The sequence below is a fragment of the Elephas maximus genome, chromosome 2 (assembly GCF_024166365.1).
Source record: "Elephas maximus indicus isolate mEleMax1 chromosome 2, mEleMax1 primary haplotype, whole genome shotgun sequence".
Taxonomy (NCBI): domain Eukaryota; kingdom Metazoa; phylum Chordata; class Mammalia; order Proboscidea; family Elephantidae; genus Elephas; species Elephas maximus.
The window spans coordinates 143,577,439-143,598,419 of record NC_064820.1 but is presented as its reverse complement, the minus strand read 5'-3'; the positions used below and the strand labels follow the sequence as shown (position 1 = coordinate 143,598,419).

General features: G+C 38.7%; 1 protein-coding gene across 1 annotated transcript in view; it reads left to right on the top strand.

Annotated features, from left to right (window-relative positions):
* The window catches only part of LVRN (laeverin), a 105,036-nt gene that overhangs the window by 65,323 nt on the left and 18,732 nt on the right, over nt 1-20,981 (top strand). Inside the window, exons 15-19 of the mRNA XM_049873615.1 lie at nt 496-590; nt 2,544-2,651; nt 3,381-3,548; nt 3,930-4,067; nt 16,986-17,061. Of these exons, the coding sequence (XP_049729572.1) occupies nt 496-590; nt 2,544-2,651; nt 3,381-3,548; nt 3,930-4,067; nt 16,986-17,061 (585 nt within the window). The remainder of the gene's footprint in view (nt 1-495; nt 591-2,543; nt 2,652-3,380; nt 3,549-3,929; nt 4,068-16,985; nt 17,062-20,981) is intronic.

The following is a 20,981-nucleotide window of genomic DNA, read 5'->3' as shown; positions in this document are numbered from 1 at the left end:
GGTTCCGTTTCAACGACTCAAAGTCGGTTCTGACATAAGTCGAATAATTTTTTTTTAGTTTTCAGTATTATTGCCTTTTATTATCAGTATCTTTATAAATCTGATCTTTATTTTTCTTTGGGGGTTGGCATGAGAATGATAGCATCAGCAAAATACACCCTGCAACACTGTATGTAGTGCATATTACAATAAGATTTACAAAAAAAAAAAAAAAGAACAGATGATTGTTAAGTGTGGTTAGTTTTAACTCGAATATGTGGTAAGTTAGGGACTACCTTTAATAGCTAATCTTTATTAAGTTCTTACTATGTGACAGACAGTGTGCTAAGTGGCTTACATATATTATCTTGCTTAACCCTCACAATAGCGGTATAGTATTGGTATTATTGTAAACTTCATTTTACTTGAGAGAAAACTGAACCTAATGAGGTTAAAAAATAAACCAGGTTAAAAAATAACCCAGAAGTAACAGCATACTTTCTTTATTGTTTATAGAAATATCTATTAAAGAGACTTAACTCGATATGGAATATTTACTCAACTATCATTCGCGAAAACACGGCAGCATTGCAAGATGACTATTTAGCTCTGTAAGTATTTTTTACTTAGTGACCACAGAATAAAATGATACCTATTCATAGACTGGTTTCCAGATTCACAAAATAAAATATTAATACCTATTTTTTTATGGTTCACTGAGAGATTCTGTATGCTGTTTGAGAGCAGTAGCTCTGGGATTGGTGGACTACATGTATTCTATTAGGAAATAATTGTTTAGGCTCTTAATTTACATGCAGAGACACATATGTACACAAAGGAAGTTGTAGCTCTAATCCTTGTGTCTTAGGCTACCAGAAGAAATTCTAAGCGCATTCTACTATTGGTGAAGGGTTGTGCTAAGCAAAACTAGGTATAATAATAATGAATTGAAGGCCACAGGGAACAAAATTCCCCCTGGCATATTACCAGTAACAAAACTTCTAATATTATGCAAATATGATGGGAAAGACTAACAGAGAAATACACCAGTCATTTTTGAGTGAGCATGAGTAACTTTTGTAGATGGCTTTCAGAACACTGGTTTGGTGAGGGGCGTAAGCACGTTTTCTTGATGGTCTGGGAATGAGGTGGAAGTCCAAGTGGACCTGGTGGTAGTGCTGGCTTCTCTGTGACCAGAGGTGCGTGTTGTAGGCTGGGCTTCTAGGTATAGTAGGGAGTTTGTAACCAACAATGGTACAGAACTTATATCTACAAGTTCATTCTGGTCAATGCCAAACTTAAATCAATTAAACTAAACAAGAAATAGAGAATATACAAAATATGATTATTCTCTCTTAAGAATATGCTTCAAAATGTGTAGAAATTTTAGTGCTAGAGCATAGGGCTTTAAGTGCCTGGGAGGATATAGGGTTAAATGGACAAGTAGGTGGAAGACACGAGGACCAGATGGGTTAGAGAGTGGGTAGGCAAGTTGTGTGAAAGAATGGAAAGGTAAAAGTGTGTTTAATCAGGTAGCTTGTATTTTAACCAGCCATATCCTTGACTCTCATTAATTGGACTTAAGTGGCTTACTTTTTATCCGTAGCATCCTGGGACCAGTTCTTCTCTAGAGCAAAGTTGAGGAGTTAGATAGCACTTCTACAGAACATCTTGCTGCAGCCAGCTTGGTTGGGGTTGGGATTGGTGGGGAGAGGGATTTTGCAAATGAATGCCCAAAAGTGTTTCAGAGGACCTCCACCCTTGGACATTCCACTTCCTCAAAGTCAGGCCAGGCTAGGTTGAAACTAGAGGGTGGAACAATGGAAATTTTCCTCTTGCATTTACTTATGGCCAGATTGGGTTTCTTTATCTGTGACCCCAAATTTAGAAAGGGTAGGGAGACACACTGCAACCACTATCCACCTGGGGTTTTTTTTTTTTTTTTTTATAGCTTTTCATTGTATTCTTTTGAATTATAACATACGCCCTTGGCCAACTGTCAAAACAAAACAAAATAATTAAAATAAAACCCTTTTTCTTCTTTTTTCTGGACATAAACCTAACAGCCAGGAAGAGAAAAGGAAGAAGCAGAAGCTTCACAAGGGGGAAGGTACATTGTTGGAGGGGAGAGATAAGCTCTTCCTTCTCCTTTACTTTTAGAAAGAAATAATTTAATTTTTAAGTGCATTATAGCAGGTTCTCTAAAGTCTTTTTTTTTTTTTTTTTAATCCATATGGCAATTATTGTAAAAGGGAGGAAAAAGAAATTGGCCACAGATGTGGAGTGTGAATACACCCACGTGTATTTGAGGAAGATGAAGGATGACAGTAATTTATTTCTAACTTTCAAAAAATATCAGACTTCGGAGCTTTTTGGTGCCCAGGGCCTCTCAGCAAATATTTCTCTGAATCTTAAATATGTTTGTCATCCTCAAAAGCTATTTTTTAAAAAACCTGATGTTACTGGAAGGATGTTTTAAAATACTCATTCTCTTATTAAACACACATTCTTGGAGGCAGAGAAAATAAATGCAGTGATGCAAAATAAACTGTTTTTCTTTTAAGAACATCACTGGAAAAACTTTTTGGAACTGCGTGTTGGTTGGGCCTTGAAGACTGTCTACAGATGTCAAGAGAATTCTTCAGAAAATGGATGAACCATCCAGAGAATGAGTGAGAGTAATAATACAATTCCTCTTGTTTCTGTTCAGTTTCAGCGCCAACAATTTATCTTTTAATGCTCTGGGATTGATCATTTTGTTTTCACTTTCTCTCTCTTACTATTCTTTTCAAGTATCTTTTTTATTTTTTTACTCTTTTCCAATAGAGATCTGTGCATAACGATAGATTAGAATTTATGCAGTGAATTGTCACCCAGGACTTTCCGTTGCCAATGCAGTCTCCGATAAGCACTTATTTTAACTCCCTGTGCTTGTTTTGAGTCTTAAAGGTCGTTCTTCATGGTTTTTATTATTGTTATGTATCTAAGTTCATCAGAGCAAGTCTATCTCTCTCAGTTTGTAGGCTCCCTGGGTGCTGAGACTCAGACTGTCATTTTGGTTTATTCTCTCTAATATATCATCTCCAGTGGACTCACAGGAAGTACAAATAATGAGATACAAGACCAAACTAAATTATCAATACATACTGTTTATGTAATTCTCCCTTAAAAGTCCTGAAAACTTCTCCCTTAAAACTCCTTAGTTTCTAAATTTATTGCTCTCTTGTGGCATTAATGCTGGTGAAAGCTCCCACAATTGCCACTCTGGACCCCTACTTTTGATCTGTATATCTGAAATCTCAAATGTTTTTTCTAGATTTATACTTTTAAATACCTGACAACACAGATAACTGTATAACTTAACTACTGTAAAAGATGTCGTTGCATGTTATGCCTTACAGAATACCTTATCCAATTAAAAATGTGATCTTATGTTATGGCATTGCCTTGGGAAATGATAAAGAATGGGACTTTTTGTTAAGTATCTACACTAACAAAACAAAGGAAGAAGAAAGGATTCAGCTTGCTTATGCTATGAGCTGCAGTAAAGACCCATGGATACTTAAGAGGTGATTATGATCAACTTGCCTTGAAAGTCCCTGGGACAGGAATACAGTTAATAAACCAAAGGGAGAAAAATAGAAGTGCACTAATGTAAGAATTGGAAACTCTGGTGGCATAGTGGTTAAGTGCTATGGCTGCTAACAAAAAGGTCAGCTGTTCAATTCCACCAGGTGCTCCTTGGAAACTCTATGGGGCAGTTCTACTCTGTCCTATAGGGTCACTATGAGTTGGAATCGACTTGATGGCTATGAGCTAATGTAAGAATTTAAACAATGCATATTTGTGCATTACTAGTTTACAACCATATGAGATTTTAATTCTATTTATTTAAATTAACATTTTATGTTGGATTCTTGTTTATTTTTTTTGAAAATGTGCTTTTGCAGATATATGGAATATGCCATCACTACATCTCCACTCAATTTTAATGAAACAAACATAATCGAAGTTGTGGCAGCATCTGAAGTCGGCCGATACATCGCCAAGGACTTTTTAGTCAACAATTGGCAAGCTGTGAGTGAAAGGTAAGGAGGACACTAAGGCCTCTGTTTTATTTAGGTCACTGGAAGTTCCACTTTCATCTGGGTAGGTCACGAAAGTTCTTTGCATTGATTAGACAAGTTGTGATTTTTCTTACATTTAATCTCACCACAATCTGGCTGTTACAGAAGACGAGATCACTTACCCTCAGTTTTGGTTTTCTGTATGAAAACGGATTTGCATGGGAATGCTTTTTTGCCTCAGTTGCCCCATTGTGCACACTAAGGAGAGTGTCTTAAGAGACACAGATTACAGATTACAGCAAGTCACATTTTTTTGTATAAGTATACACCATCCTTTTGTTCATTTTGTAAAGTACATCACTATATCTTTAAGAAACAACGATAACCATGACTACATTGATCTGGATGCTGCTAATGACTTTTATTTTATTGCCTTGGTTTTCTGGGTTGTACATCCTGGAGCTTTTTGTGTTTTTCGTCTTTTAAGGTTAAATCTGCTTGCTTCACAGCCCCTCTATTGAGTAAAATATGCATTAACATGATGGCTGGTTTTTCTAGACTAACTATAAAAAAAAAAAAAAAACAGTGCCGTCGAGTCAATTCCGACTCATAGCGACCCTCTTAGTAACTATACATTCTTAAAATCCGTTTCAGACATTCAAGCCTTATAGAGTTGTCTGTTAGTTATGGCTCTCTCTCCCTGGAACTTATCACAAAATCTTTGTCCTGATAGCCACTGTAGGTCTGACATGTCTGGTTATGCCTGGTCTGTGCAGCCTGGCTTTGCCTGGTCTGTGAGGCCATCTGCCTGTTCTTTTGCTGCCTTGGTCAGTATGCCTGAAGTCACTCAACTCAGCTACAGTTCTTGGCTGCTCTTTTCCACAGCCTTCTGCTGAACTTTGTAGTAGCAACTATGGAGTTAAAATGCTCATGGAACAGTTCCTTTAGGAACCATGTCATGATTTGCCTGAAGACTCAACTTGTAGTCACCACAGGCTGCCACTCTCTTCGTTTCTTCTGAGGCACTCTGCTGGGCCCTGAGGCAGGACACAAGTTCACAATTCCTTCCTGAGTTCATTGTTTAGCAGTGCCTGGCTTTTGGCATGCATTTATAAGTGTAAAGAATTGTAAGTATTGCTGTTGTGTCTCAAGGTGCGGAGGTGCCTGTTAGCCCCAGGCAGGGTCCACACTCACACAGGTGAACCTAAGTGCACACCAGAATTGTTCAATTTAGCAGAACATCAGAATCACCTTGGGTGCTTAGCATAAAGACTCCCAGGCTCAACCCACCCCTTCAAAATCAGGATCTGCCTGAACAGGGCAGGGAATCTGTACATTTTACATGCTTCCTAGATGACTCTGATATAGCCTAACTTGGGACCAGCTAACACTGGATTAAAGAATTATCTAACGCTGCATTGTCCAGTATGATACCCACTAGCTATATGTGGCCATTTAAATTTCAATCAATTCACATTAAATAAAATTTAAAATTCAAGTCCTCAGTTGCACTAGCCATGTTTCAAGTGATCAACATGGCCAGCGGCTACCATATTGGACAACACAGATACAGAACATTTCCATCATTGCAGAAAGTTCAACGAAAGTTCAACTGATTTAAGAGTTAAACCAGCCCCTCAATTCAGTTTGTCCTCTATTATACTATACACAGGAGTCCTGGTGGCACAATGGTTAAGCGCTCGGCTGTTAACCAAAAGGCTGGCAGTTTGAATCCACCAACCATTCCGCAGGAGAGAGATGCCACAGTCTGCTTCCATAGAGATTTACAGCCTTGGGAAACCTATAGGACAGTCTACTCTGTCCTGTAGGGTCGCTTTGAGTCAGAATCAACCCAATGACAATGTATTTGGGTTGGTGGGTGTACTATACACAGCACATATGCAAAGTGAACAATGAAAATGGTTTTGCTGAACATATGGAATAAAGTAAATATATGGTGGCACCCGAGTCATGTATTTGGTCTTGTTGCTGACAGTTGTCCTGCCAGGCTACATTCTTAGTATTGACACTTCTTCAACCAGGAGAAGTGGGTGGACTAGAAAATAAATGATAAGGGCATGTTTCTAATCATTAAATTTCTCATTTAAATTGGGAAGATGTTGGATTCATTAGTAATGTTAATAATAAGAGAAACTGGGTGTGGAGTATACGGGAACTCTATAATATTCTTGAAACTTTTTTTGTAAATCTAAAACTGTTCTAAAATAAAAATAATTAACTCAAAATGCATCGAAGACCTAAATTTAAAAGCTACAACTATAAAGCTTTTAGAAGGAAACATAGAGACAGTTCTTCATGACCTTGGGCTAGGAAATGATTTCTTAAATATGGCACCAAAAGTGCAAACCACAAAAGAAAACATAACTTGGACTTGTGTCTAGGACTGCATTAGTCAAATTTTTAATTTTAATAGATTTACTTGCCTGCGGACCTACACAATATTCTCCAACCTAGTCTTTATCTATAATAAACAAGATATTTTGGTCCTCAAAAAAAAACTGAAGAATGCACCACACCTGTGCCTCCATAACACAGATGTTATGATGGGAAGATTATACTTAAGTGACTTCAAGTGTGTTTTAATTTTTTATTTTCAGAAGAAACTTTTTCTGTGTTCAGAGGACAGGACAATGTTGGCAATATGCTGCTAAGACTTAAATTCCACTCTTTGGAAAGTTCAATGTCTAGCAATTTATTTGTTGTTGTGTGCCTTCCAGGCAATTCTGACTCTTATCAACCCTATAGGACACAGTAGAATTGCCCCATAGGGTTTCCGAGGCTGTAATCTTTCTGGGAGCAGATCACCAAGTATTTCTCCCCTGAAGCCGCTGGTAGGTCCGAACCACTGGCCTTTTGATTAGCACCTGAGTGCTTTACTATTGCACCACTGGGGCTCCTGGCAATTTATTTAAATGACTTCTATAACTGTATTAAATAAGAATATACAAGGAATTTCTTTCTTTCTTTTTTTTTTTTTTTTAACTCTAAATGGATCTTATTGTTATCTGGAAGAAGTTCCTAGAATTACAAATGTATGAACTTTTAAAAAATAATTTATTTTTGTTGTTGCCGTTGTTGAGAATATACACAGCAAAAACATATAGCAATTCAAGTTTCTATATGTATGTTTCAGTGACATTGATTACATTCCTCGAGTTGTGCAACCGTTGTCACCTTCTTTTTCTGAGTTGTTCCTTTTCCATTAACACAGACTCGTTGCCCCTTCAGGTTCCTATCCAATCTTGAGTTGATGTTGTTAATCTGATCCTACATGTATAGATCTTAAAAGAACATAATGCTCAAGGTAGACATTCTTTACTTGTTAAGCTAAAGTATTGTTTGGTTTTAAGAAAGACTTAAGGGGATCTTTTTGGTTTAAGGTTTAAAGGTTATCTCGGAGTAGTAATTTCGGGGTTCATCCAGCCTCCATGCTCCAGAAATTCTAGATTCCACGAGATTTTGAAATTCCACTCCAAACGTATAAGCTTTTAACCATGACTTCCAACTTTTTTTTTTGACTTTTTAAAGACAAAACTCCATGGTCATAGAATAAATGTTTATTCTATTTCTAGTAAATTTATCTTAGTTCACTCCTCTTCCACATTCTGCTACAAAAAGTCTTTCAGATTCAAATAAATTTGTTATCCACATCTAATACCTTTATTTTTAAGGTTCAGTTTATATTCACTGGTCTTGCTTAGTCTTGCTAATGGTTTTGTTTGAATAGAGTGTAATACTATTAATAGATTGTTAGAAGGAAATTAAATGTTCAACTTAAAAAGTAAAATTATATACTCAGAATGACAGGAATATTTACTTAATTCTTTATACATCATAATATTTAATTATCACTTAAACCCACCCATTGCCATTGAGCATTGACTCACAGCGACCCTGTAGGACAGGGTAGAACTGCCCCATAGTGTTTCCGAGGACCGCCTAGTGCAGTTGAACTACCGACCTTTTGGTTAGCAGCTGTAGCTCTTAACTACTATGCCACCAGGGTAATTTGACATAAATATTCACATGTCATCAGTCTTCATATAATGATAAAAATAGCATAAAAGTATAATTAGACAAATGATTCTGACAAATTAAATTTTATAAGTCATGTGAAAAGTATTTATTCTGAATTTGCCAAAATGTGACTTATCACTAGCAAATTAACATTTAAGTTAGTGTTTGTCAGGTGTGTTCCACTGAACGTTCCTCATGAAAGGTATCCTTTGTGAACAAAGGAGACAGTAGCTCAATCAGTTTGAAAATCATCTGTTTTAACCCCTGTTTTTGCACATTCCCAGTTGATGGTAGCATTGTAAAGGCTCCTAGAAGCCCTGCAGAAGGAAACCTAGCTTTCTACCTGCCTTTGACTTTCTAGAATCTTATAGCTGCAGTCCTGCAGAACTCCGGTTTAGAATATGCTAATGTAAACAAAGTATCATTTTGCCAGTAGATCTCTTGCTCTGTGAGAAAGGCTCATGAGAGAAACTAAATTCTCCAACTCATCTGGAACTGGAACACATCTATTTATTGTTTGCCTGTCACCAAAGCCTTTAGGCTTTGGTGGCAGCGCAGTGGTTAAGTGCTCAACTGCTAAACAAGAGGTTGGCGATTCGAACCCATCAGCTGCTCTGAGGGAAAAAGATGTGGCAGTCTGCTTCTGTAAAGACTATAGCTTTGGAAACACTATGAGGCAGTTCTACTCTGTCCTATATGGTTGTTATGAGTTGGAATTGATTCGATGGCAACAGATTTGGTTTGTTTTTTCCTCTTCTATAAGATGAAAATCACTGGATTTGATCAATTCTAAGATTCTTTCTAGTACTAATAAGTTATAGTTCTATGTCAAGGTGTCGATCAAGCTGTTGCTATGGATGTAAAGTTCATTAGAATGTGGTATCTGATAAATGTTGCAGAGGAGAGATGGAGAGGGCTTTGGGAAATTCAAATGGATGATTGAAAGAGGCAGAGTTGGAAAAAAAATCACCTTCTACATGGAGCAGAGGACACCAGGAAATGCCTGGAGGCAGTACTGAGAGACAGGCTTGGGACTGGTCACAATATTTATTAGACTGGATCCTAAGACACAAGAAAGGAGTATATGGGGTTGGGAAGATAAGCTGGGGGCAGCGGAAGGGGAGGGTGTTGGCAAGTGATAACTACTTTTGAACATCATGCCAAGGAGTTTTATTTTGTGTGTTCTTCACTGGTGATCTCCTATTTTTAGCTCTGTAAAAAAAAAAAAAAAATTTTTTTTTTTTTTAGTATGTGAGGCATAGGTTGATTGCCAGATGGTGACAGCAGAATGATTGGGAACATGTTAAAGCTTTTGGAGACAATTGTAGAATTGGGGGTGGGGTATGGGGAAGACACTATAGCAAAGTCATGGTTTCCTCCTCTGAGGATTATGAAAAGTATCTCTTCATTACTTTGTGTTTTGGATTGAATTGTGTCCCGTCAAAATATGTGTTGCAGATCCTAACCTCTATGCCTGTGCTTTTAATCCCATTTGAGGATGGGTTGTTTTTGTTATGTTAATAAGTCAGGATTAGTATAGGGTGTGTCTCCAGATTAAGCAAGCACAGATGGGTGAAGATAGATGCCACACCACATGGAGTTCTCAAGGAACTAGGAAACAGAAGCTAAAGAGACAAGGACCTTTCCCCAGAGCTGACACAGAGAGAAAACCTTCCCCTAGAGCCAGCATTTTGATTTCGGACTTCAAGTATCCTAAACTGTGAAAAAATAAATTTCTGCTTGTTAAAGCCACCCACTTGTGGTATTTCTATTAGAGAAGCACTAGGTAACTGAGACAGAATTTGGTATCAGAGAATAGGGTGCTACTCTAACAAATATGTAAAATGTGGAAGTGGTTTTGGAATTGGACAATGGGTGGAAGCTGGAATAGTCTTAAGGTGCCTGATAGTAAAAGCCTAGATTACCTGGAAGAGACTGTTGGTAAAATCATGGATGTCAAAGGCAATTCTGGTGAGGGCTCAGAAGGAAGTAATGATAGCTATAGAGAAAATCTCAATCATCTTACAAAATAACATATAGCACTCTCAGCAGAATGTTGCTAGAAATGCAGATGTTAAATGTGCTTCTGGTGAAGCTTTAAAAGAAAATGATGAGCATGTGATTGGACAATGGAGGAAGGGTAAAGCTTTTTAAGCAATGGCAAAGAATTTGCCTGAATTACGCTCAAATGCTTGGTGGAAGGTAGAGCGTGTAAGTGATGAACTTGGATATCTGGCTGTGGAGATTTCTAAGCAAGATCTTAAAGAGGCCAAGTGGTTTCTGCTTGTCGCTTATAGTAAAATGCAAAAGCAAAAAGATGGACTTAAAATGAACTGTGCAAAATGAAACCAGAACTTAAGGATTAGGAAAATTGTATAAACTAAGACAAGTGCCCTAAAACTCTCAGTAAGGACCTGGTGACTCAGTCTTTTGTTAAGGAGATCAAGCCTGTGGCTGATGGATCTAACCAACCTCCATGGCAGAAAATCCATCAGCTTAGACTGAAGGGGACAGGGACAGGATGGAAGGAAAGAAAACTGTCTGCCTCTTAGAATTCTAAAGGCAGGAAAGAGGCCAAAGGAGCAACATCTCTTGTGTCCTCTAAGAAAAGAAATGGACCATTCCTAGAGCAATTCAGAGATCAGTAGAACTGTTGGAAGCATCACAGGAAGAAGTGCTGCCTCTGTTTCAGAGGGTGTGGCCGTGGCCTCCTAGGTTTCAAAGGGTGGGGCCATGGCCTGCTGGGTTTCAAAGAGACAGATCTTCAACCACTTGGTTCTCGAGTTTGGGGCTGTCTTTCCTGACTGCCAGGGGGATGGGGCCATTGCCCAAAGCTAAGGGGACAGGACTGCCATGCCTAAGGTGCAGAAGAACAGTGCCTAATGGGGCCAATGGGGTGGGGTTGCCACTCAGATGGAATAGGAGAATGGGGCCACCCAAAGCTAAGGGAGCAGAGTTGCTATCGCAGTGGACCTGGAAAGTGGAGATGAAGCCCAGGGCTAAGGGGCCTCCATCCAGAATCCACAGAGCACAGTTAACACTCAGAGTCTGGAGGGCTGGGCCCTTGCCCAGATGGACCCAAAGGAGGACTATTTTGAAGACTTGAGAGTTAATGGAAGTTGTTCTGCTGGGTTTTGGACTTGCTTGGTGCCCATTATCCCTTTTTTCTCTCCAATTTCTCCAATTTGTAATGGAAATGTCTGCATGGTGCCTATTCCACCATCGTACTTTAGAAACAGATTACCTGTAGACTATATTTCCCAAAATGGAATACACCTAAAGTCTCACCCTATTTCATTTAGGTGATTCAGAAGATGAGATTTTAGACTTTAGAGTTGATTTAAGACTTTCGGGATGATGTGATGGGGTGAATGTGTTTTGCATGTGGCAAGGACATGAATTTTGGGGAGTCAAAGTGTGAAATGTTACGGATTAAACTGCATGCCCCAAAAATATGTGTTGTAAATCCTAATCTTTATGTCTGTGGTTATAATCCCATTTGGGAATGGGTTGTGTCTGTTATATTAATGAGGCTGGATTAGTATAGCGTGTGTCTTGAGTCAATTTCTTGAAAGATATAAAAAGAGTAGGTTAAGCAAGCAGAGATGGAGAAGGTAGATGTCAAGCCACATAGAGATCCAAGGACCCAGGAAACAGAAGCTAAAAAGACAAGGACCTTCCCCTAGAGCTGACAGAGAAAACCATCTCTAGAGCCGGCACCCTGAATTCAGGCTTCTAACCTCCTAAACTGTGAGAAAATATATTTCTGTTTGTTAAAGCCGTCCTCTTGTGGTATTTCTGTTATAGCAACGCTAGATAACTAAGACGTTTTCCTTTGTCCTTTTATTTATTGTGTTCTTAGTTTTTTAATTAACCTACAGGCACAATGTCTCATAGAGTTAAGAACAAAGAACCTAGAATTAAATCAATCTTAGACTGAGGAAACTGCTAAATGTGTGACCCTTAAAGAAGATTTTTTAACCTTCTAAGCTTCAGTTTTCTTATTCACAGAGTAAGGATAATCATAATTAGTGCATGGCCCGTAAATGCTTATTTAATATTTATTCTATAGGGTTACTATGAGTCACAATTGACTCGATGGCAAACAATAACATTGTTATTAATACCTTAATAAGATGGTATGATACCTGTTTTTATTGTGTGGGTCCTTAGGTTAATCGTCTTCTCTTTCTCAGTTGTGATTTCCAATTTTGACACTGATAATAGCCCTTAGCAGTGTTGGAATGCCATGATTAGAATGAAAACAAACAAAAAAGCCTTAAGGTTGGCCTTTTAAAATTATATATATGTATATATAAAACTGACCTTTGGGGTGGGATATATAAAACATATATATGTAGTTTTATGTATACAGTTGTTGTCAGGTGCTGTCAAATCGGTTCTGACTTATAGCTCATAGTGACCCTATGTACAACAGAAAGAAACGCTGCCTGGTCCTGTACCATCTTCACAATCGTTATTATGCTTGAGCCTGTTGTTATACCCACTGTATCAGTCCATCTCGTTGAGGGTCTTCCTCTTTTTCCCTGACCCTCTGCTTTACCAAGCATGATATCCTTCTCTAGGTACTGGTCTCTCCTGATAACATGTCCAAGTCTTGTGAGGGGAAGTCTCACCATCCTTGCTTTCAAGGAACACTGTGGCTGTATTTCTTCCAAGACAGACTTATTCGTTCTTCTGGCAGTCCATGGTATAGTCAATATTCTTCAACAGCATCATGATTCAAAGGCATCAATTCTTCTTCAGTCTTTCTTATTCACTGTTCAGCTTTCACGTGCATAAGAGGCAATTGAAAATTTGGCTTAGGTCAGGAGTACCTTAGTCCTCAAAGTGACATCTTTGCTTTTTAACATTTTAAAGAGGTCTTTTGCAGATTTGCCCAATGCAATACGTTGTTTGATTTCTTCACTGCTGCTTCCATGGGTGTTGATTGTGGATCCAGGTAAAATAAAATCCTTGACAATGTCAACCTTTTCTCCACTGATCATGATGTTGCTTATTGGTTCAGTTGTGAGGATTTTTGTTTTCTTTATGTTGAGGTGTCATCCATACTGAAGGCTGTACTCTGATCTTCATCAGTAAGTGCTTCAATATATGTAATAATAACAGTTTTCACAGCAGTCTGTGAAATAAATACCAATTAATAACCAAGATTCAGAGGTTAAATAACTTGCCCAAAGCCAATGCCTAGTGAATGAAAGAGCCTGAGCCCATTTCCTCTGGCTCTGATTCCTGGCCTCTCTCCTTAAAAAACTGCCTGCTAAATAATAAGGAAGTGATGATTATAGATTTCATGAGATTTTAATCTTTTAATGTGTTCCTAATTGACATGTCAAGTGTCTATGTTCTTAATAGTTTAATGTTATGTCTGTTAAACATTTTGAGATGCTTAAGTTTGTTCCAAAGTTTAAAAATTGTTTTACTTAGAAAGCTAATCATATGATGTGGTTTATTTATACAAATTCCAGAAATGTTTTTAAATAAATGTAGTGGCTTTTCAGTTGCTTTTTAATGAAAATTCTTTAATAATCTATTTCTCATTCTAGAAGGTGTATTTTTTTTTTCTTGTGGTGAGCTTTTGGCTAAAAGTTTGATCTTGGCTTTGGGAGCTAGGATCTGGATGAAGTTGGACAGAGGGGCTTCACACTTTCTTCCATCAGTGCCGGCTGAGATCTTGCACTTGGGTGGAGACTCTATGTTTCATGGGCATGGGATGAGGGACTGACTGTTAAAGGCAGCTTGCCTAAGTGCAAAACAACAATCTCATGTCCAGCTTTGGCCCTTAGCAAGATGTGATTAATGCTGTGGTTTTAAGTACGTCCTTCTCTTGCCTCAGAGCATTCATGGGCACATGGCTCACAATGACATGCAGATAGGCTCGTGGACATTGTCTCCATACCAAGGTCAAGTGATGGAGTTGAGTATACTGCCAGGAACATCTGTTCCCCTGAACCAGGCCCAAAATTCTCCCCAAGGAGAATTCCTAATATGGAAACATATTTTAGAATATTTAATTGCGTTAAACACATGTTGTCTGGGCCTTGTCCCTCACCCCCGTATGTAAGGCATTGGTTGCTGTGGGGGAGTATATTTAACCAAGGATGATTTTTGGGGTATTTATTCCAATGAGAGAGCCTCCACTGACTATACAGACATTTTCCAGGTTACAGAAAAATCTGTACGTACACGTGGCCATGGGTAGATCCTATGAAAAAATGTGTGAATGGAGATGAAGCAACAGGATTTTTGTGATTTTTTTTATTATATGTGGTAGAAATGGTATTTGTGGTATCATCATTCTTGTTAGATTTCTTTTGGCTTTCTTTAAAATTATGGGCTTCACAGCCCACGGGAAAGTCCTGGCTTTGTTCGAACATAGAATACAAAGCATAATCAGTTTCAAATTCAACTGCTACAAAAGGAATCTTACCCTCTTCTTCACCAAACACTTGATTTCTTTTTCAAAAAAATAGTTATATCACCTAGAGTCCCAAACTTGAAAACTTGTACTCATTTTCATTTCCACTCTGTTGTACTTCATGACGGGGAAACAGACTTAAAAGGGTTAAATATGAGTACAAGCAAATATGAGAGGTTTCTGTGGTGCCCAAGCCTCGGAGGGCCCACTCTCATGACCTGGCAGCTGGATGCCATGGTGCCGCCATATTTGTCTAGTGGGCACTGGGGAAGGAGAGCAGATGCATCAGTGTTGGGAAGTCCTAAGTTCTGAGCATGGCAAGAAGCAGGAGACAACAGTGACGGACGTGTAACTGCTCGAGGGGACAAAGGGACCACACAGAGAATCATACCTGGCAGGGGGAGGTGAGGAGGGAAGAACTGTGAGAAAGTGGGAGTCAGAAGTGGAGCCAGAGGAAAGTACCCAAATCACTGCACCACCTATCTTGGAATGTTGTCAGTTTTTAAAAAAAGTAACTATATTGTCACACATTGGCTCTTGTCTTTATATTAAAAAAAAAAAAAAATTTTTTTTTTTTTTTTTTTAATATAGGATATATTTGAATACTAACGGGATAAACTTTTTGTAATGTGTATGTTTTTGTTCTGGTGGTGCAGTGGTTAAGAGCTATGGCTGCTAACCGAGAGGTTGGCAGTTCAAATCCACTAGCCACTTCTTGGAAATCCTATGGGCAGTTTTACGCTGTCCTATAGGGTTGCTATGAGTAGGAATCAACTCAAACACAACAAGTTTTTTTGTTCGTTCAATAATACTTCAAAGAGAATTGCCTATCAACAAAAGTGTCAAATCATCCATGTCTTAAATATGCCCTTTTGAAGTTGACCAGAACAGGAAGGAACGAAGCATGCCGGGTTCTCTAATAGGCACTTCAACATATATTATCTCATTTAATCTCCAGAACAATGCTTTAAAGAGTATGTTATTCCCCATTTTTACCAGTTAGCAACTTGCCCAAGGTCAGGCAGCTTGTGAGATGGGATTCAAACCCAGCTCTGCCTCTTAGGGGTAACCTTTCTCTTGTGTCTGGTAGAAAATCACACATCTAGCATTCTAGGAAAAGAGCCTTGGTGGAGCAATGGTTAAGTGCTTAGCTGCTAACCAAAAGATTGGCAATTCGAACTTCCCCAACTAGCCGCTCAGTGAAAGACCTGGCGATCTGCTCCTGTGAAGACTACAGCCAAGAAAACAATATGAGGCAGTTCTATTCCATCACATAAGGTCACTATGAATTGAAAATTGACTTGATGACACATAACAACAGCACCCTAGGTAGGTTTCCTCTGCTTTTCGCTTCTTTTTTTTTTTTTAAGTTAAAACTTTTAAGGTTACAAACTTCGCCAAATTTCTTGAGTCATCTCACAGGCCTTTTTCTACCTGGTTGATTAAAATGGAGAACTGAGAACCACTTCTCCTTTCCCTTAGAACTTTTGCTTTACATAACTTATATGCAGACTATTCCTTTCTCTCCACTTGGCTCAGGTAGACACAGAGAACTTGAACAAAAATCACCGTTTTCTTTTACCTTTGTTTGTGTATTACACCAGAATAACTCTTACAATTTTTAATTTCAAGTGTCTTTTTTTGAAGTAAATCAATTGTGTTTATTAACCCTGATGGCAGGTCAGCCATTTCCTTGTGTTCACTATATTAATCCTATTTTTTCTTTCTTATTTAATGCATCCAAAAGTCCTTTATTTGTTTTTTTAACTACAGCAACGCTTTGGGCAGGTACGTATTTGCTGTTTTTCCGTGGAACACTTCATGGTTCTTTTTTTAGATGACCCTTGTTGGATATTCAGGGACATTAAACTAAAGGGGAAGTTTTGATTACCGTGCTAGTTTGAGGGAGTGCAAAGAGAGCCGTGGTGCTTTGCCTTCAGTGATCGCTTACCTTTTGAGGGTTTCATAAGATATGGACCCTCTCTCCAAAAAACATCTACAAATATGAAATTTTAAATAGTCTTTCGGGGTGTTTTAGTCAGAGGTTGTGAAATTGGTCCTGTATTAACTGCTATTTAGAAGGGGCTTAATTTGCATATTTATTTACTCCCTTATAAGTTTTCCTAATTTGAAACATGTGACCTGCATTCTAACCACCTATCTTAAAAGGATAAGAACACTTGTTTTTAAGAAGAGCTTTTATATTTAAATAAAACTGTCGAAATTACACATTACAAGAATAATTATTTAACTATAAATACTTCTTTAGTGTTCACAGAATTTTCTACATAATAGATTTTCTATTAAAAGATGAAGCTAAACTAGGTCATACATGTTTTTGCTTAGATTTGGGAGACAGGAATTAATGGAGGCTGTATACTTGACATTTATCTGCTGTATAGAATATGGCTTTGTCTTGCAAACCACTTTCCACTCCTGATTAGGATCTTGTTGTTTTGCAGGTATGGAACGCAATCATTGGCTACTTTAATGTATATTATAGGGAGAACCATAGATACAGATTTGCAGATCATGGAGGTAAGTACTTTAAATATTGTAAAATATAATAACTTGGAAAAAACTTTGTATGTAATTTGGAGTTGCTAAAATTAAAAATAATATGCTGATCTGAGTTGTTACATTCTTTATGCTCCCAGGGATGCTGTTATCACTGTGAAGGAAGTGTTGTTGTTGTTTTTTAATCATATCCTGCTCCTAAAATAGAGACCATTCTCATTCATGGAGGTCTGGTCTTTCTCACTTTTCTCACCTCAATTACTGCAGTAGACTATGGTCCTGGCTCCCTGCCCAACTCCAGCCTTCCCTCCATCCCATCCTTCACATTGCTGCCAGTCATTGCCTTACTTCAAGATTGTCCATAGCTCTTCATAGTTTCCAGGAGAAATTTTAAAATCTTTTTATTTATCACATGAGACCCTTTATGATCTGGCCCCTGCCTTACTCTCTAGGTTCATTTTTGCCCACCCCCACCACTGAGTGTCGGACAGCCAGAATGACAGGTAAATGCCCCCCAGACACCTTCCCTCTAGCTATACTGAGCCACTTACAGATTTTCTATCACGTTGTTTTGCACCTTTGATTTTAGAATGCTCTGTTGTTATCCATAATAGCCACAAAATGGACTCAAACATACTAAAGCTCATGAAGATGTCACAGGATAGGGCTATGTTTCACTCTGTTATATAACTAACAGAATGAGATTTCAGAAATACTTCGCCCTCTTTCTGGAGCATTCTCCTCATCCTGACCTTGGCTGATCATTCCCATCACCCTTAAGATCCTGCTCTCACCACCTATTCTAAGAATATTTTCCTGAACTGACTTACACTTCCACCCCCTCTATGCTTGTGAATCATCCTGTGAATGTCTTTATCACAGGACTTAGCACATTATACTACAGTCCATTATGTAAATATGTCTACCCCATGGGGTTACAATGAGCTCCTTGGGGACTGACGCCATATCATAATCATATCTGTATTCTAGAACCTAATGTTGGGGCTTGCCATTTCTTGGCTCTGGTTTTCTTTGGGCTGAACTTCTTCTTAGGTGGGCTTTCCCCACGTGGTAGCAAGATTAGCTTTGTCTTATAGGATCCTTAGCTTCCTCATTACCAGCATCAAGTTTCAGTTCTGAAAAAGCCCTACTTGGGTCACAGGCATCCATCACCGTATATGTTTGCATATATGTGTGTGTGTTTTGGAGGGGGGGGTGTATATATGAAGTACTCTGAGAGGCCTAGCCTGGATGATGTGCCCACACCTGGAGCCAGTCCCACCCAATCCACAGGCACTGGGAGGGAAGAGGCATAGTTCTGGAAAGGTAAAGGTGATTTTGTAACCAGAAATTAAACTAAGGGGACAAAAGCAAATGTCTCCAAAAAAGTGACACGGAGTAAAACAAGAGTAAAATATAAATATAGCCTCTATACACCCACTAAAACCCCAAAACAAAACCCACTGCCACTGAGTTGATTCCAATTCATAGCGATCCTATAGGACACAGTAGAACTGCCCCACAGGGTTTCCAAGGCTTCCTGGAAGCAGACTGCCACATCATTCTCCTGCAGAGCGATTGGCGGGTTTGAACTCCTGACCTTTCAGTTAGCAGCTGAGTGCTTAGCCACTGTTCCACCAGAGCTCCTTTACACACCCAGTAGCGTAGCTAAAATTGGGTTTACAATACCAAACATTGGCAAACATGTCGAGCAACTAGAACTTGCCTACCCTGTTAGTGGGAATGCAACCTGGTACAACCATTTTGGAAAACTGGCAGTTGTAATAAATGTTAATCAGGCACTTATGGCTTAACTATTCCACTTTTGGGTTTTTACCCAAGAGCAATGAAAACTTATGTCCACACCCAGACTCGTACATGAGTTCATAGTAGCTTGATTCACAATAGCCAAAAACTGGCAACCATCCAAACACCCGTCAATAGTTGAATGGATAATTAAAATGTAATGTAGTCATACAATGAAATAGTAACCCAGCAATAAAAAAGAACAACTTCGTGTAATATCATGGATGAATCTCAAGATGAACAGCCTGAGTAAAAGGAACCAGACACAGGAGAGTATATATTGTATCATTCCATTTATATAAAATTCCAGGAAATGCAAGTTAATCTATAGCAACAAAAGGCAGATTAGTGATTGCCTAGGACAGGGGAAGGGATGGACTGCAAAGGAACATGAGAAAACTTTTGCAGGCAGTGGAAATGTACAGTATCTTGATTGTGGCTGTGGTTTCTCAGGTATATTATACATCGACTAAAACTCATTGACTTGTACACTTTAAGTGGATATAGTTTATTGTAGGTAAGTTATATCTCAATAAAATTGATAAAAATGCAAAATATATAAGTACAAACTAAACACCAGGGTCTGGAACTACATTATTAAGAACAGAAAAAACCAAACTCATTGCTGTCAATTTGGACTCATAGCAGCCCTGTAGGACAGAGTAGAACTGCCCCACAGGGTTTCCAAGTCTGTAATCTTTACAGAAGCAGAGTGCCCTTGGACTAGCTAGTGGATTCGAGCCACCAAACTTTGAGTTAGCAGCTGAGCTCTTAATCACTGTGTCACCAGTGTTTCTTAAGAATAGAAAGGGCCTGTGTAACAAATAAAGGAAAATTAAGTCCCACACCCCCACCAGCAAATAAGCTGGTAAAAGTATAGGTCATAACGCCCTGAAATTTGATTCCAAGCAAAAAAATTAAAAAAAAAAGAAACAGTCAGTTATGTAGTTGTTATTATCAGACAGGAAGATACGCTAATTCAGAAGGGAATTATCTTGTTTAGGTTTTGGCATGCTTGAGGCTGAGCTGTCAGGACCTGATTTATCAGGGATTCCCTGGATGAGAGAGAAGGGCACACCCAGAACATGCTGGATAGAAAGCTGGAGTCAAGACTGAGTTTGTTATCATATATTCTAAACTGTGTCAATTTATCTTTGCCTTTATAGAACCCAGTCGAGTTTTGTTGTTGTTGTTGTTGTTTACTGAATAAAGTTTGCATAAATTTAGCAATGATCCAGAGTTCTAAAATTCAGTGATAGTAAAAAAAAAAAAAAAGCAAAAATAGATTTACAGTGGTTAAATTATTACAGTTTTAAAAACAAATTAGTAACTGTAAATATCCTTGTCAAAAACTATTAATGCCTGATAATTCTACTATAATGTGTCAGCTCACATGATAATATCTAAAATGATTAATAAAAAGAAAGGTGAAAAAGAAGCCAGATGAGTCCCTTTTCCCTCCCCACTTGCGCCATTTCCGTACTCTCTCCTCATCTCTGGTTTTTACGCTCCACCCTGCTGGAAGCCTGGCCTTACTCATCCCTTAAAACACAAAGGAAGCCCCACTTAAAATCCCACAAGGCCCCAGTTCCCTCCTATGCACCACACCCTGTAGGAGCCAGATCGTGGGCACACCTAGTGGTACAGAGCTGTGAGCTTGTGACTCTCACTGCCTGGCAGATGTGGGCAGGGAAGAAGAGTGGGAGGTTTGTTCCTGGTTACTTAACCTACTTTCACCCTACCAGTTGCCATCGAGTTGACATCGATTCATGGCAACCCCATGTGTGTCAGAATAGTACTGTGCTCCATAGGGTTTTCAATGGCTGGTGTTTTTTGAACTGAGTAGACTCAGGCCTCCAACCTTTTGGTTAGCAGCCAAGCTTGTTAACCATTTGAAACACCCAGGGACTCCTACTTCTTCACTGTAGAACCACACCTTTCTTTTGCATTGTAATTAGGCTAGGTAGCCCTATTACTACTCAATTTCAAGTACAAAACCAAAAAACCAAACTAGTTGCCATCAAGCCCCCGAGTGGACTCACAGCAACCCTGTAGGACAGAGTAGAACTGCCCCGTAGGATTTCTAAGGAGCAGCTGGTGGATTCGAACTGCTGACTTTTTGGTTAGCAGCCAAG